Source organism: Acanthaster planci, linkage group LG14, assembly GCF_054643075.1.
Source record: "Acanthaster planci isolate LZ-2023a linkage group LG14, COTS_SCS, whole genome shotgun sequence".
NCBI classification, from domain to species: Eukaryota; Metazoa; Echinodermata; class Asteroidea; order Valvatida; family Acanthasteridae; genus Acanthaster; species Acanthaster planci.
Genome location: NC_141790.1, coordinates 3,461,031 through 3,473,659, shown reverse-complemented (window position 1 = coordinate 3,473,659; position 12,629 = coordinate 3,461,031). Strand labels below are relative to the sequence as shown.

At 41.5% G+C, this 12,629-nt stretch overlaps 1 protein-coding gene across 1 annotated transcript; it reads left to right on the top strand.

Moving 5' to 3' along the window:
• Nucleotides 1-2,085: 2,085 nt before the first annotated feature.
• Nucleotides 2,086-12,351, top strand: LOC110986995 (patatin-like phospholipase domain-containing protein 4). The gene is made up of 6 exons (XM_022249369.2): nt 2,086-2,368; nt 5,227-5,380; nt 5,811-6,038; nt 7,812-8,042; nt 8,563-8,628; nt 10,873-12,351. The coding sequence occupies exons 1-6, from the start codon at nt 2,307-2,309 to the stop codon at nt 11,179-11,181; spliced, it is 1,050 nt and encodes a 349-aa protein (XP_022105061.2). The 5' UTR covers nt 2,086-2,306; the 3' UTR covers nt 11,182-12,351.
• The last annotated feature ends 278 nt before the right edge of the window (nt 12,352-12,629 follow it).

Sequence of the window (12,629 nt, the reverse complement as noted above, 5' to 3'; positions counted from 1 at the left end):
GATTTGTAAGATGCGTGGGTCTGTTATTGGTATTGAATGTTTCATGTCTGTGACTGACATCAGTTTATTTTCATTCGAATTATAGCTTCATTGTTCATGGTATTTGATTGAACAAGGCGTTAAGTATTGGCGAAATATGATGTGTCTTGCTAACGGTACAAAAGCGAGACATTTGCTCATGTACATATGTCTCTGACACCACGATGTAGGTACAAAAAGAGACCAAATTAGTTCTTCACTCTGTTAAGAAAGTTCGTTAGGAATGGAAATAAAGTTGCCGCGCCGCAGATAGAATCACAGTGCTTAAGTCATGAATGACACTGCAAACAAAGGGAAATCTTGTGGCGGAAATTCTAAATCTAATTCTTCAATTATGACCAACTGAAATCGTCGGACGAAAGTGGTTTTATCTTAGTATGCATTAGTGTAGAATTGAAGTTATTCATAATAATGTCGAACTGTACATGACCTGTAATCGAATTAGCAATTTTATTTCATTTTTGGAAATGCACTACACCAAAAGTCAACAATTGAATTACTTAAACCAATAGTCTTTTGATGTTCCAAAAATTATCAGAATATCACGGACAGACCAAGAAACTATGTGGATGTATGACAGTCTGATATTTCCCTGTTTTGTCTCAGAAAATGATGAAGAAAATAGAATACTTTGAAAAAGCGTTCCTCATTGTTAACAAATAAACGTCGAAACGAAAGCATATCAATATGATTAAACGCGTTTAAGCGGGAATGTATAGCGATATGGTTTGGTTTGAGAATGACAGCGCAAAGGCTACGTGGCATAGGCTGCCTGTTGATACCCTCATTTTTCTAGGTCCATGACACCATCAATAATTTAATGACGCTGTAAGAACTCCAATGAAACTGAGTTGGCGATATCTGATAAAAGCGGCCGGTGCCGTAATAAACAAACCGCGACGCTGAAATTAATAGGCCTGAATGAAATGTTACATTTTCATCTGTGGGAATATTCTAACTGCACGCTCGCACAATTCATTTTAGATTACATACAGATATAATGGAAGGTACGCTATTTGTATACATGTCTTATTGAAAGAAAAATGGAGTGGTCTGATAACTACGAGACACGTACTGCTGACAGAACGAACTAGAGGTCCCTTTTACCACGGGCGTCGCTGGACCATGTTAAAAAAGAAGGGGGGGGTTACCATCAGGAAATTTGCCGACGGACCATCATGGAAATGAATGTAATGGTATAGTCTGATTCACAGGCATGACACCTACGCAACCACCCCCCTTTACATTTAGCCTTATTCCATTGATGCCAAAACCGTGATTTTCCCGAAATCGGGGGGACCCCACCACACCCCCTCTCTAGCGATGCCCATGGTTTTTGACTTGTGTGACGTTGATGCTTCTCAATTGAAAGAAATGACTTTTGATATATATGTTGTCAAAAGTTTGCGAGGCACACAAATTAAAAACATACGTCGGAATTTGAAAATTTGATATTGTGATTATTATGGGATGTGCTCAGTTTTGGGTCGACGCAATATACACGCGTAACTTGGGGCCTGTTATCAAAAAATTCTGTGTCGGATTATTTATTTCTTTACATGCCACACCAAGTTTTTTTATGGAAACAGGTCGGGACCGCCAAGATAGGGGCGGGCTTCTCCCACTCGGTCTGACGGTGAGATGGCCAAAACCCCGGCTTATTTAGGGTACTATATAATTTCATTTTTTATCTTATCGATATGATCCACATGCTGTTAGTGTTTATTAATGCATGAGGTCAACAAGATGGCATGCTCCCACTTGGGTATACTGAAAGAACTTAAATACAGGGATCTCCGGTGGAAAAAAAAAATCATTTCAAATTCTCGTAACATGCGACTGGATTGGGGGTGAATTAAACTTTTATAAAATCATGACCTCCGTCACCACTATCGCCCCACGCTTCTTTTTTTTCTTTTTTTTTTTTTTTGCTGTTACGCTCTGCTGCGCAGCTGCGTCAGCTTAGCATGCTCAACGCAGGATGCGCCGTGCACGTGAGCTATGAACGTCTGTTGTCAAGGCCCGGCGGGGTCGACAAACTTTGTGAATAATCGTACACGTACACAACAGAGTCATGGGGGTTGCGGTTATTACATGTATTACGCAGACATCAACATCATTTTCTACCCTGAGCTTCGCATCGTTCACAGCACCGTGTCCTATTTCTAGTCGTAGAACTCGTACGTTTGTAATAAAGGTTTGTTAAGAAGTTGAACCCATGTTTTATTGTGCGCTGAGTGTCTCTCCACCGAATCGGATTGAGACCAATGAGCGTTCTCCAACAACCGATGGTCCATGGAGTTATAGCCGCTCGTGTAGTAAACCTAAGGTAGGTGTGTTTAATGGAATTTTTTCTGTTTTTTTGGGACGTAGGCCTTTGTGTAACATTTGCCTGTGTTTCTGTGGTTTAAGAAAGTTGTTCGCTGAGACTTAATTGCCCTCAGTTCAACTTCACACCGTTTTGAAGTTAAATCATTTTAAATTGAAAAGGTAGGCCTACAGTCGTAAAGCTTGGCCACTGGTGGTGACATTTAAGTTGTTTAGTGCTACCCTTAAGTTGGTCCATCAGTACAGTGCCATTTTGAGGTAAGGCGAGTAATGTTTATAATTTTCATATGCAGAACAAAACATCACAAAAGTCAAACGGTTATGTTATCTTCTATCCAGAAAGAATGTTTGAATAAATTTAACTCACTACAGTAAGACAAAAATTTCTGCCAAGGCATATAAGCACTGTATAGGGTCTACGATCTACTGGCAACCTACTTATTTTGACACGTATTTCGACCAGTTTAATTTTTATTCAGCTTTAAATTGAATGCACTGTCGACTAAATTGGTGCTTATTCATGCGTGAAATGAAATTGTTAATGATGGCGCGAAGGGTCCAGGTAGGGATCGAGACTTTACAATAGCTTGGCTATGTGCCAATAAACTAAATAGACCTGAAATTTCCCGGGTTACAAATTCGCAACCATGATTGATTTTCTTTAGATTTTCATCATCGATTCCATTCTTGGGAAGGTCAGATAGGCCTATTTGTCCTATCCGGAAGCGCGCCATGCTCGAGCATACATATTGGCGTGTAGCAAAATGCTTCCCCGTTCCCAAATCGTTCAAGGTTGTTGCTTTGAATCCTTTTACGCGCAATCCTGAAAGTTTGTTGACCTTAATCAGCCACCCTCCGCTCCTGTGAACGTCAGTGTTTTGTTACGAGGGAGCGCAGAGACACCAGACTTACTGCATTATGCAGCTGTGACACATTCCTGCCGCGCGGTCCCATTCATTCATAAATTCACTGGCTGTGTACGTAATTATGCTGATGATTGAGGTCACAATCTGTGCGCACGTACAGGCCAACAAACTTTCAGGGCTCGCACGGATCCGCTGGGTAGGAAAAGAGGGTTGAACGAACTTGTGACTTGGCCACCAGCTCAGTGTCCGAAGCCCAGAGTAGGGGTCAGTATTGGTATGACTGTGACCATAATTTCCCGGGTCCTTGCTTTTTGGTATGACCACGCCAACCCCCTGCAGTTCTTCCAATTTTGGCATTTTCACTGCTAAACCGGCAATTAGTTTATCATTATTGCATAGTTAGAAAGGTACTCCGCTCCAATTTACTTTTAACTTTCCAGAAACGTAAAAACTTAAACAAAGTCACGCAACATCTAAATAAGTAGGTGTATATTTTACTTTCGATATTTTCAACAGTTCCTAATGCAGAGTTTACAGAGTGGTAAATCTATTTATTTCCTGGTTTTAGGAATTCCCAACTGTTTTTCTTCTTGGTTTGACATATTATATAGGCAAGGTTGGGGAAGAACCTGAACTTTGTTGCTATGAAGTCTCCACAATTTAAATGAGAATTCAGCGTTATCGAGATGTTTTTATTTCCGAACAAGCCCAAATTCTTTATGGTAAAACTAGTAAACTCCTATAAAATAATGTGGCGATTGTAGTCCTAGTCATTTTGTAACAAATAGAACCAATTTTCCCGTTGTAATAAATCATAATAGGAATTTCATTGATTTGGTTCACAGCCAAGTGAGTTTCATTATACATGTATGTAGGCCCTATATATGAGATTTTTTTCCTGTTCCCCACTTTCATCCTGGTCGTCTCATATGGCATGTAATGTATACAGTAAACCCATCCTGGTAGCGCAAGAAAAACAAAAATACAATACAGGACTACCGTTCATTAAAAGTGAAAGAAAAACGGACCGGCTAATGGCATTAGAGCGGTCCCTCACAATGATTGCGATCATGGTCATGACGCATTACCAAACGCATAGTAGGCGCTGAAGGAGAATGTGTCGCGTTATTTGCGTATGATAAGGGCCCTCGCGTTATCGACGGCGATATCAAGGATGGTTGTTACAGGTATCCGTCGTTTATTGCGAAATATTGATTCTTGTGATGACAATGGTAATGCTGTTGGGTCAGTCATCACAACTCGTAATGACAAAGGACTTTTCATTGGGAGTTCGCTAACCTCAGTAATAAGTTAAGGATGGATGTCACTATGAAGCGCTCGATTTCTACGTGCGAGTTCATTGATATATTATAGGCCTTTTTATCCCACTGGTTAGTTACAGTTAGCAAGTGCCACAATTGAAACCAGTCACTGAGGTATTTCTATATTTGGGATTTGTGGCTTCCAATTTGGGATTATTCACACACCCCCAACTTGTGGGCCTATATTCGCATAGAGGCGGGCGGCAACATTCAGACCCGAGCGCATAGTTTGACTGCCGTTTGGGGATATGTAGTCATGACGCGACCAACTTCAAATTAGGCCTATCTAATCGGTTTACCCAAAGAGAGCGGCTAATATACTCAGACCAAGAATGAACAGAAAACTAGTCTTAAACTGGTTCATCCGATACATTAAGACTCAGATCTTTTTTTTTCAACAATTGCATGTAACATGCAGACTATTTGGCGTCCTCAGTGGGGTTGAGCTTAAGGAAAAGTGCACCTTTCAAATTGTCCATACTTTTCTGGACTACAGTACAGTACGGCTGTCTGCAATGCCAGTTACTGAAGATAACCTTCAGTTTATGTAACTTTATAGAGCTCGAAGTTGATCTCAATGTGAAGCCTCTGTGATGTTGTCATCCTCGCTATTATATATTTTTCTTTGAATTTGAAATTTTGATATTTGCCCACTTGTGTTTTTTTCTTAGCAATCTCAGGAACGTGTCCCGCGGCCGTTGTATATCCAGGATAGTCCGGACGATGACGAAATCAAACGCCAAAAACCATGAGGGCGCTGTTAACACTCCCCGGTTGCCACCAGAAATTGCCCCGTACAAAAGCTGCACAGGACGAATCCAGTCGGTATGTTTACACTGGCATTATTGAAGCGTAGATTCCTCTGCCGTTCTCTGCCACAAACTAAAAAAAACCAAATGTATCTTACAAGAGATTGCCTTTAGAGACCCCAGCATGAAAAATAATTGCCAAATACGTGTGCTTTGGGACGATAATACCAGTACATGGCCTGGTATTTTTATTTGGCTTCATCCTGACTTGACACATGTTGTAATGTGGGTGTTGTCTTAAACTAGCCACTGTAGAAGCATGTCGGTGTCAATTCGCAGAAATACTGAAATATACGCTATTTATTTGTAGAGATAACTCGTACCTTTTAATCAAAAGGTTTAGATTTCGCCTGGTTTTATAGTTTTATGAACCCGATAATTTGGAAGCCGGAGAAGATCAGAGAAACTCATTTTAGTTCCGACTTTCTACATTCTTGTACAATTAGACCACTGCCCTTGTGGAAAGACCCCCTAGCTGCCAGGATTTAAGTCTCCCTGAGAAGATCAACATCTCCTTTGCTGGATGTGGGTTCCTCGCTGTCTACCACCTGGGCGTGGCCAAGGGTCTACTCACACACGGGCAGCATGTTGTGTCAAAGGTCAACCGTTGGGGCGGGGCGTCAGCTGGCGCCATTGCCGCCGCTGCTATAGTGTGCATGCCAAACAAATTAGGGGTGAGATGAAAATTCAAAAGCAAACATTACAAAATGTATTGCAGCAAAGTACTTTTAAATACATCTGCCATGGAAACAAATCTTTCAAAGTGAACACTTTCTTTTTTCAAAATCCATTGACGTACAGATAATTAATAGAGGGATTTTAACGCTTTTTAGCGCTTTTAACGTCGATCTGCGCACTTTTGCGTTTGAAAACGAGGCTGTATGTGTCAGCTTCAATTCTTAATTTGATCAGACGATTGAAAGTAAGGAGTCAAGACACAAAATACATAAAGGTATGTTAAATTCAGATTTTCAGGCTGCAGATTTTTGTGGAAGAATCTTTCAGGATGACTCGACATGTAAAATAAAAAAAAAATAACGGCAATTTACCGCGAACTAACGTACCTGCGATGGTCGTGTATCATGTGCAGTGGGCGTGGTTTAATTAAACTGAGGCGGCGTCACACTTACGAACCTGATACTGCATGTACTGTGTCGACTGTGTTTTCAACACAGAGTGCCTCGGTTTCGATGCAGATTTGAGCAGACGGCGCTAATGTGAAATCCCTCTGTTGCAATCTTCTATGCTATGTACGTTGTTGGAACAAAAAGGAATATGCGTGTACTTTTGACTCCGTTTTCACAAATTTATTCCAAAATAGAGTAACATGCTTTCGTCACTTGTCTCGCCACAATGTGCCATAAGATCACCAGCTTGAGTTATGCAGGTCGTTGTTATGCCTTCATAATAAAATTTGTCAAAATCACTTTCACCTTATTTCTGTGTTCTGATGCTATAGGCTTGATCATGGAAGGTTTGAAGGTTTTCTGTATTTTACACACTCTGCATTGTCGTAAGGCGAAAGTAAGGTGCGGTTGACATACTTTGAACGCAAACAAATCTCATCTCCCCCACCCCCCGAAAAAACAAGCATTCCTCCTGTGATACATATAGGCCCCCTGCAGACAGAGAATACAATTTCATGTTGTCACGATGAAGTTTATTATATCACATGTGTCAATTGTCGTGCAAACGACATTCTCAACCTTGCATTTATTTTGTTTATAATCGATATTTCGATACTCACAGTGCAGTAGATTCGATGCTATGGCTCCTGAAGACGGAGATAATGATAATTATTCGGGTTTTTTTTGGTATGATCGTTTTGAACAAAATGTTGCTCGAAATCCTGCAGCTTTAAACGAATCAGTATGCGGTAGCTAGATCGAAGCACCATGCTAGAATAATAGAGCAGTTTTAGGACAGTTGAACATAACTGAATACCGTGTCTGTGCTCCAAAACAAATTTATAAATGCTTCAAGTATTCATCTTTATGGGATACAAGATTAGAGAAAAGAGAAAGAGCCTACGGGGTTGCAACTTTTCTGTTTTTCCCCCGGCCATGAATCCAATTGTTTTTTGAAAACGATCGATATTCAAAACCGATTATTTTAAACCAGTAAAAGCAATTAATAACACCAAAGTTTTCTAAATAGTTTTCTTCTAGATGGAATTTCAGGCTTTTCATGGTGAAAGACAGCAATAAGTGGAAAGGTTGCGGTGGCACCATGCGAAGGAAAATATCTCTTATGAGTATGTCTGTTCAGAAAAGAGCCGGGAGTATAGTTTCCACTTATAGTTTTCCATAGCTCTATTTCAAAAGTTGCTTGGGGGTTAATAGGTTTTGTGTCACAAGTGTTTCTCATTTATGAGAGATTTGTGATTCCGTCATTTTCCGGCATATACCCAAGCTTTTTTTTTATCAGCGTTTCCTTTGTTTTCAAAGGATGCCGTTCAGATGCTGAGAGACTTCGTAGACGTGGTCCAGAAGCGGCCACTAGGAGCGCTGACGCCGGGCTTCGATGTGCTGAGCTACCTACGCGGCGAACTGCAGCGCTATGTGCCGGCCGGTTCCTACAGACTAGCCAGCCAGAAGCTCTACGTGTCCGTCACCAGGGTATCGGACGGCAAGAACGTCTTGTTGACGGACTTCAGATCGGACGAAGAGCTCATAGAGGTTAGTTTCGACATGCAGTGTCGATCGCGGAGGATAATGTTTTTGAAAGGGGAGACATATATACTGCTTTGAAAGATTTGTGAAAATGGCAGTATCTATGATAAAAGGAAAACCTTTACTGGGGTACGTATTTTCGTGTTCACATGGAAACCAAAACTGAGAGTAAAATGAGCGATGTGATTAGTAAATTTTCCCATTGCGAGTCAAAAGAAGGAATAACTTTCCTCTTAGAACACCCCCCCTAAAAGGTGTCTTGATTTCAAGATATTTATTTCCATGTTACTTTTGTTCTCATTTTTTGATTCCAGTTTTAGGCATGTTGCGTCATTCTCACCTGATGCCATAATTCCTTGACATTTCTTAAAACAGTTTTCTTGTGGGCTGTTTCATGTTTGATTTTCCCCCCTCTTTTTCAAACCCATTGTCGGTGACTGTTTTATGTGTATTTTTCCACGCACAATTAAAACCGTTGCAAAACTCACGCCAAGCTGCGATCAATATGCCTTTTTTTCTCTTTTAGGCCCTGCTCTGCAGTTGTTACATTCCAGTTTATTGTGGCTTCAGAGTACCAACGTTCCGAGGACAGGTGAGAATAACAGCTGCCTTTACATTCTCACGTCCTTCTCTTCACTGTTTTGCCTAGATTTTTCTTCGTATCAGAAAGCTTCATGTCCTTGGTGCACAGAAGGTTAGAAGACGATTCATGAAATGAACAGCCAGCATTTTGGCCATTTGCCTTTGTCTGGAAATAAAGCTGAAGGCTCAACACGATTACAGTTCATGACCTTGCTGAGTAACCAGTGTTTATTTTAACTAAACTGCAGCCTTTTCAATCATTCGGCGTGTAACATAATCTTGCATATTGTAAAAGATATCACTGAGTCCAAAATGAAGGAAACATAAAACAAGACGAGGTAACTGTCACGCGCATGTATATGCGGCAGTGGCCGATTGGTGTAAAATGCGACCACTTCTTGCCCTAAAGGAGCCGGGGCGGATCCAGCCCCCCTATACACACAAATTTTGCTCGATACCATAATGACTTGCGATCATTTTCATATGAAGCTTATGAAAACTTTCAGAGACTCAGTAAATAATGTTTCAACTTGTCTCAATGATGTACGTAATGTACACACACTAGAGGCTATATGAAATCCTTGGTTGAGTTCAATTGATCCTTGAAATCGCTTTCGTTGAGAAATCGACAACATTCGGTTCGGTTTAGCAATTTTGCCCGGCATGGTTTAATTAAAGAAGAGTGTCAAGTGGCAAAGGTAATCACAAATTGTCGTAAATAGACCTCTGCGATGTACCCATTTCCGAGATTTGAACTGTTGTTAAGATCAGCCAATATTTTGCTAATTACAGGAGCCAACCGCACTTTCGTAATTGCCGGGTAATAAGGTCTTACAGTTGCTAGATGAAGTTCGAACGCAGCCGGTTGAATACCACGTCCTCTTGGCGAGAGACACGAAGTCTACGGCTCTTGAAACAAGCCGATTTATCAGCGCACGATCGATTACTAATTGTAAACTTACACGCAGCAAGCCCACGGCGGTAACACCTAAGGAAATAAGGACATTCTTGAGTTATCTGAACACCAGGTTCTCCAAAAGTGATATGGATGCAGTAACCTTGTTATCTAATACGTTGGACAAGTGCACCCACTCACATGCACAACACGTACATGTACATAACACATGAAAGATTGTGCGTGATTGGAGCAGGCAAGTGCAACCGCGTGCTGGAACGATCTCTTCAAGTGGCGGGGTCATCGGTTGGAACTACAGTGCCATTTTTAGGTACCACCAGCCGTTAGGGATTAGTGGAGAATGTTTGAGATATCATACCGGGGTACATCTTGAAATTCTACGGGCTCATTTCTAGGTCAGACAAAGAACAGACATGCTTGGAGGGCCTTCCATGTTTCTTTTTTTTAATAAACAGAAACATTCTTCGGTCGAAGTCGATGCTCACACACCCCAAAATGGAATGTCCCAGAAACGGCGTTGTACAATATTATTTGTAAAGTAAGGCGTCTTTATCAACCGATTATTCGTTTGAACGATTGTGCTGCCCATCAACGTTGCTTGCTTTTTTAGATGTTGGCAATTTTAAAGAAAGATGCTTCTTGATGACAGGCGTAGACGAAGTACATAAAGTTATTACATTGATCACTTTGACTAAAGACCCTCTTGCCGAGTACGTCATGTGCAAAGGCCATACGATCTGGGGTTGGATTCGAATAACGAGCAGAGTTGTAACCAGACACTATTTTTTTAACCCGAGTCGAGCCGGCCATTGCAACAGTGACTCGATTTGAGTTGAGTCATTGTAATGTAGCGACTTGAGTCGAGTCGAGTCATTAGGCAAAAAAGTCGAGGCGAGCTGAGTCGAGTATTTAGCTCAGGTCAATTCGAAACACCAATGTTTGAACACAATACGATAAGGAAAAACAGAAAAAAGCCACTTTTGGCACTTTTAGGTTTACCTCTGGGTTTCTCTATATGGTTGGACCACGTAACGCGTGATGATAACACGACATAAACCGGCACTGTAAGTCATTGCAAATATATATTTTTGCACAGAGGTTGGCTCTTATTTTTTGAATTCAAGTCTTATTAACTTCCACTCGGGTAGGGTCTTCTGATGAGGTACTCGACTCAAGTCAAGTCGAATCGCCGAAAAATGTGTCTTGCGTTGGACTCAGTCAAGTCTCTCGAAGTCCTCAGCACCCTCACAACTCTGCGCGTAACGCACGGTCTGAGGTGCTTGTCAAATTTGGCAATGTGACATCATCACTAATTGGTTTCCTCTGTTTTAATTGAAGAAATACATCGACGGTGGTATGACGGTGAACATGCCCATCTACCCTGATGGCAGGACGCTGTGCGTGTCGCCCTTCAGCGGTCACTTGCAGGACATCTGCCCGGCCGACAAGTCCTGGCTCAGCCTGAGCTACGTGGTGGCCGGTCACAGCTTCCGGGTCTGCTCGCAGAACATCTGGCGGGCCATGGTGGCGCTTTTCGCCCCAAGTCACGAGACCCTGAGCGAGTACCTCGATCGGGGAGTGGGGGACGCTATTACATTCCTGCAGGAGAACAGACTTTTGGAAGAGAGAATCAAGAGGGAGAGCTGAACGGAAGACGCTCTCCTGCCCAATCTTTTCCTTGGAGCGAATTCTTTGAAACTCCAGTGGAATCCATTCAGGAAACAAGAATAGACTTCTGTGCATCACAAACCTGTAACTTGTGATTGGACTTGTGTCTGCATCAGTGCATGGTCTTGTGACTGGACTTGTGTCTGCATCAGTGTTCTTGTGACAGTGTCGGGCCCCGGCGAGAATGCACCCTTGTCACTAGCTCACGCCACGTCTGCATGAGTACTGGGTAGCGTTACTAGGCATGCTATTTTAGGCTACTGCGTAATTCTACTTGTAAAAAGAACCTTGCAAAACATATTCACGGTGAATATGTGCAATTCACGGAGAATATGTGCAAAGCCAGAGTCCCAAACCATGCACAGTCACTCGTTGAGGGCACCAAACCCTAGTAGTCCCCGAGGTCAAGACATAAATACCCAAGACCAGCAAGTGTGAAAAAACCTGTTCTGTAGCTAAATAATTTCTATATATATTTCATTATAAGCAATATAATCCAAGAATTCTACACATGCATGTCTCACTTCGGAATGGCGGACCGAGTGTATGTCCCCATTCTAACCCCCTTCAAGATCACAACCGAAAGTTCATTTAGTACCAGAACAGGGAAAAGAATCCTGACTTCTGCAATGGACAAATGAATATTGTTGTTATTACCGGGCTCCATGTGCATAGGCATATAGCCCGCTGGTGACCTGGGTAGAAATACACAAACAGCACCAGCTTGAGAGGCTGAGGATTGTCGTTGTATATAGATTACTATACACCCTAGCTATTCATTAGACTTTTTTTAAATCTGTGTTTAAACTTGAGTTAATAGGCTGCACTTTATTTTTGTAATTTAATGTTTGTATATGTAGTTCTATTGCCTGGTATTTCCAAAACGTAGCATTGTTTTTGACAGTTTCTTATTTAATAATGCAGGGTACAACGTGAGCTGGACTTTTATATTGTATAGTGTAATTTGGCGACTGGAGTTAGAAGCCATTAGTGCGGTGCCCACCTGTTACGACGTCATAGAATTGTATGTAGTACGATTCTTGTATTCTTACTGTATGTTTATTCATTTTATCTGGTAATGAAAATGGATTTCATGTGACAAGACCCTCAGGCATTAAAAGGTCAAACAATAAGACCACAGCAATACAAGGCAACTTTGTGTCTTCTGGATTCATTTGAATGTTGGACATCGAGCAATAAACATTGGTTTCCACTGACGTCCACGATTGGTGATATTATAAACAAGTACATCAGGGGTCTTCAGTTTTATGAACAAAAGAGACATACAGGCTAATTATACATGTTTACACACATTCTCGTATATGAATGGGTGTAAGTGTATTTGAGAGTAATGGGAGACTTTTAGACGCTGGTGGCAGCAGACAACCGGTCCTTTTCGCGTAATTGTTTTCCTAGGAAGGTTAGGG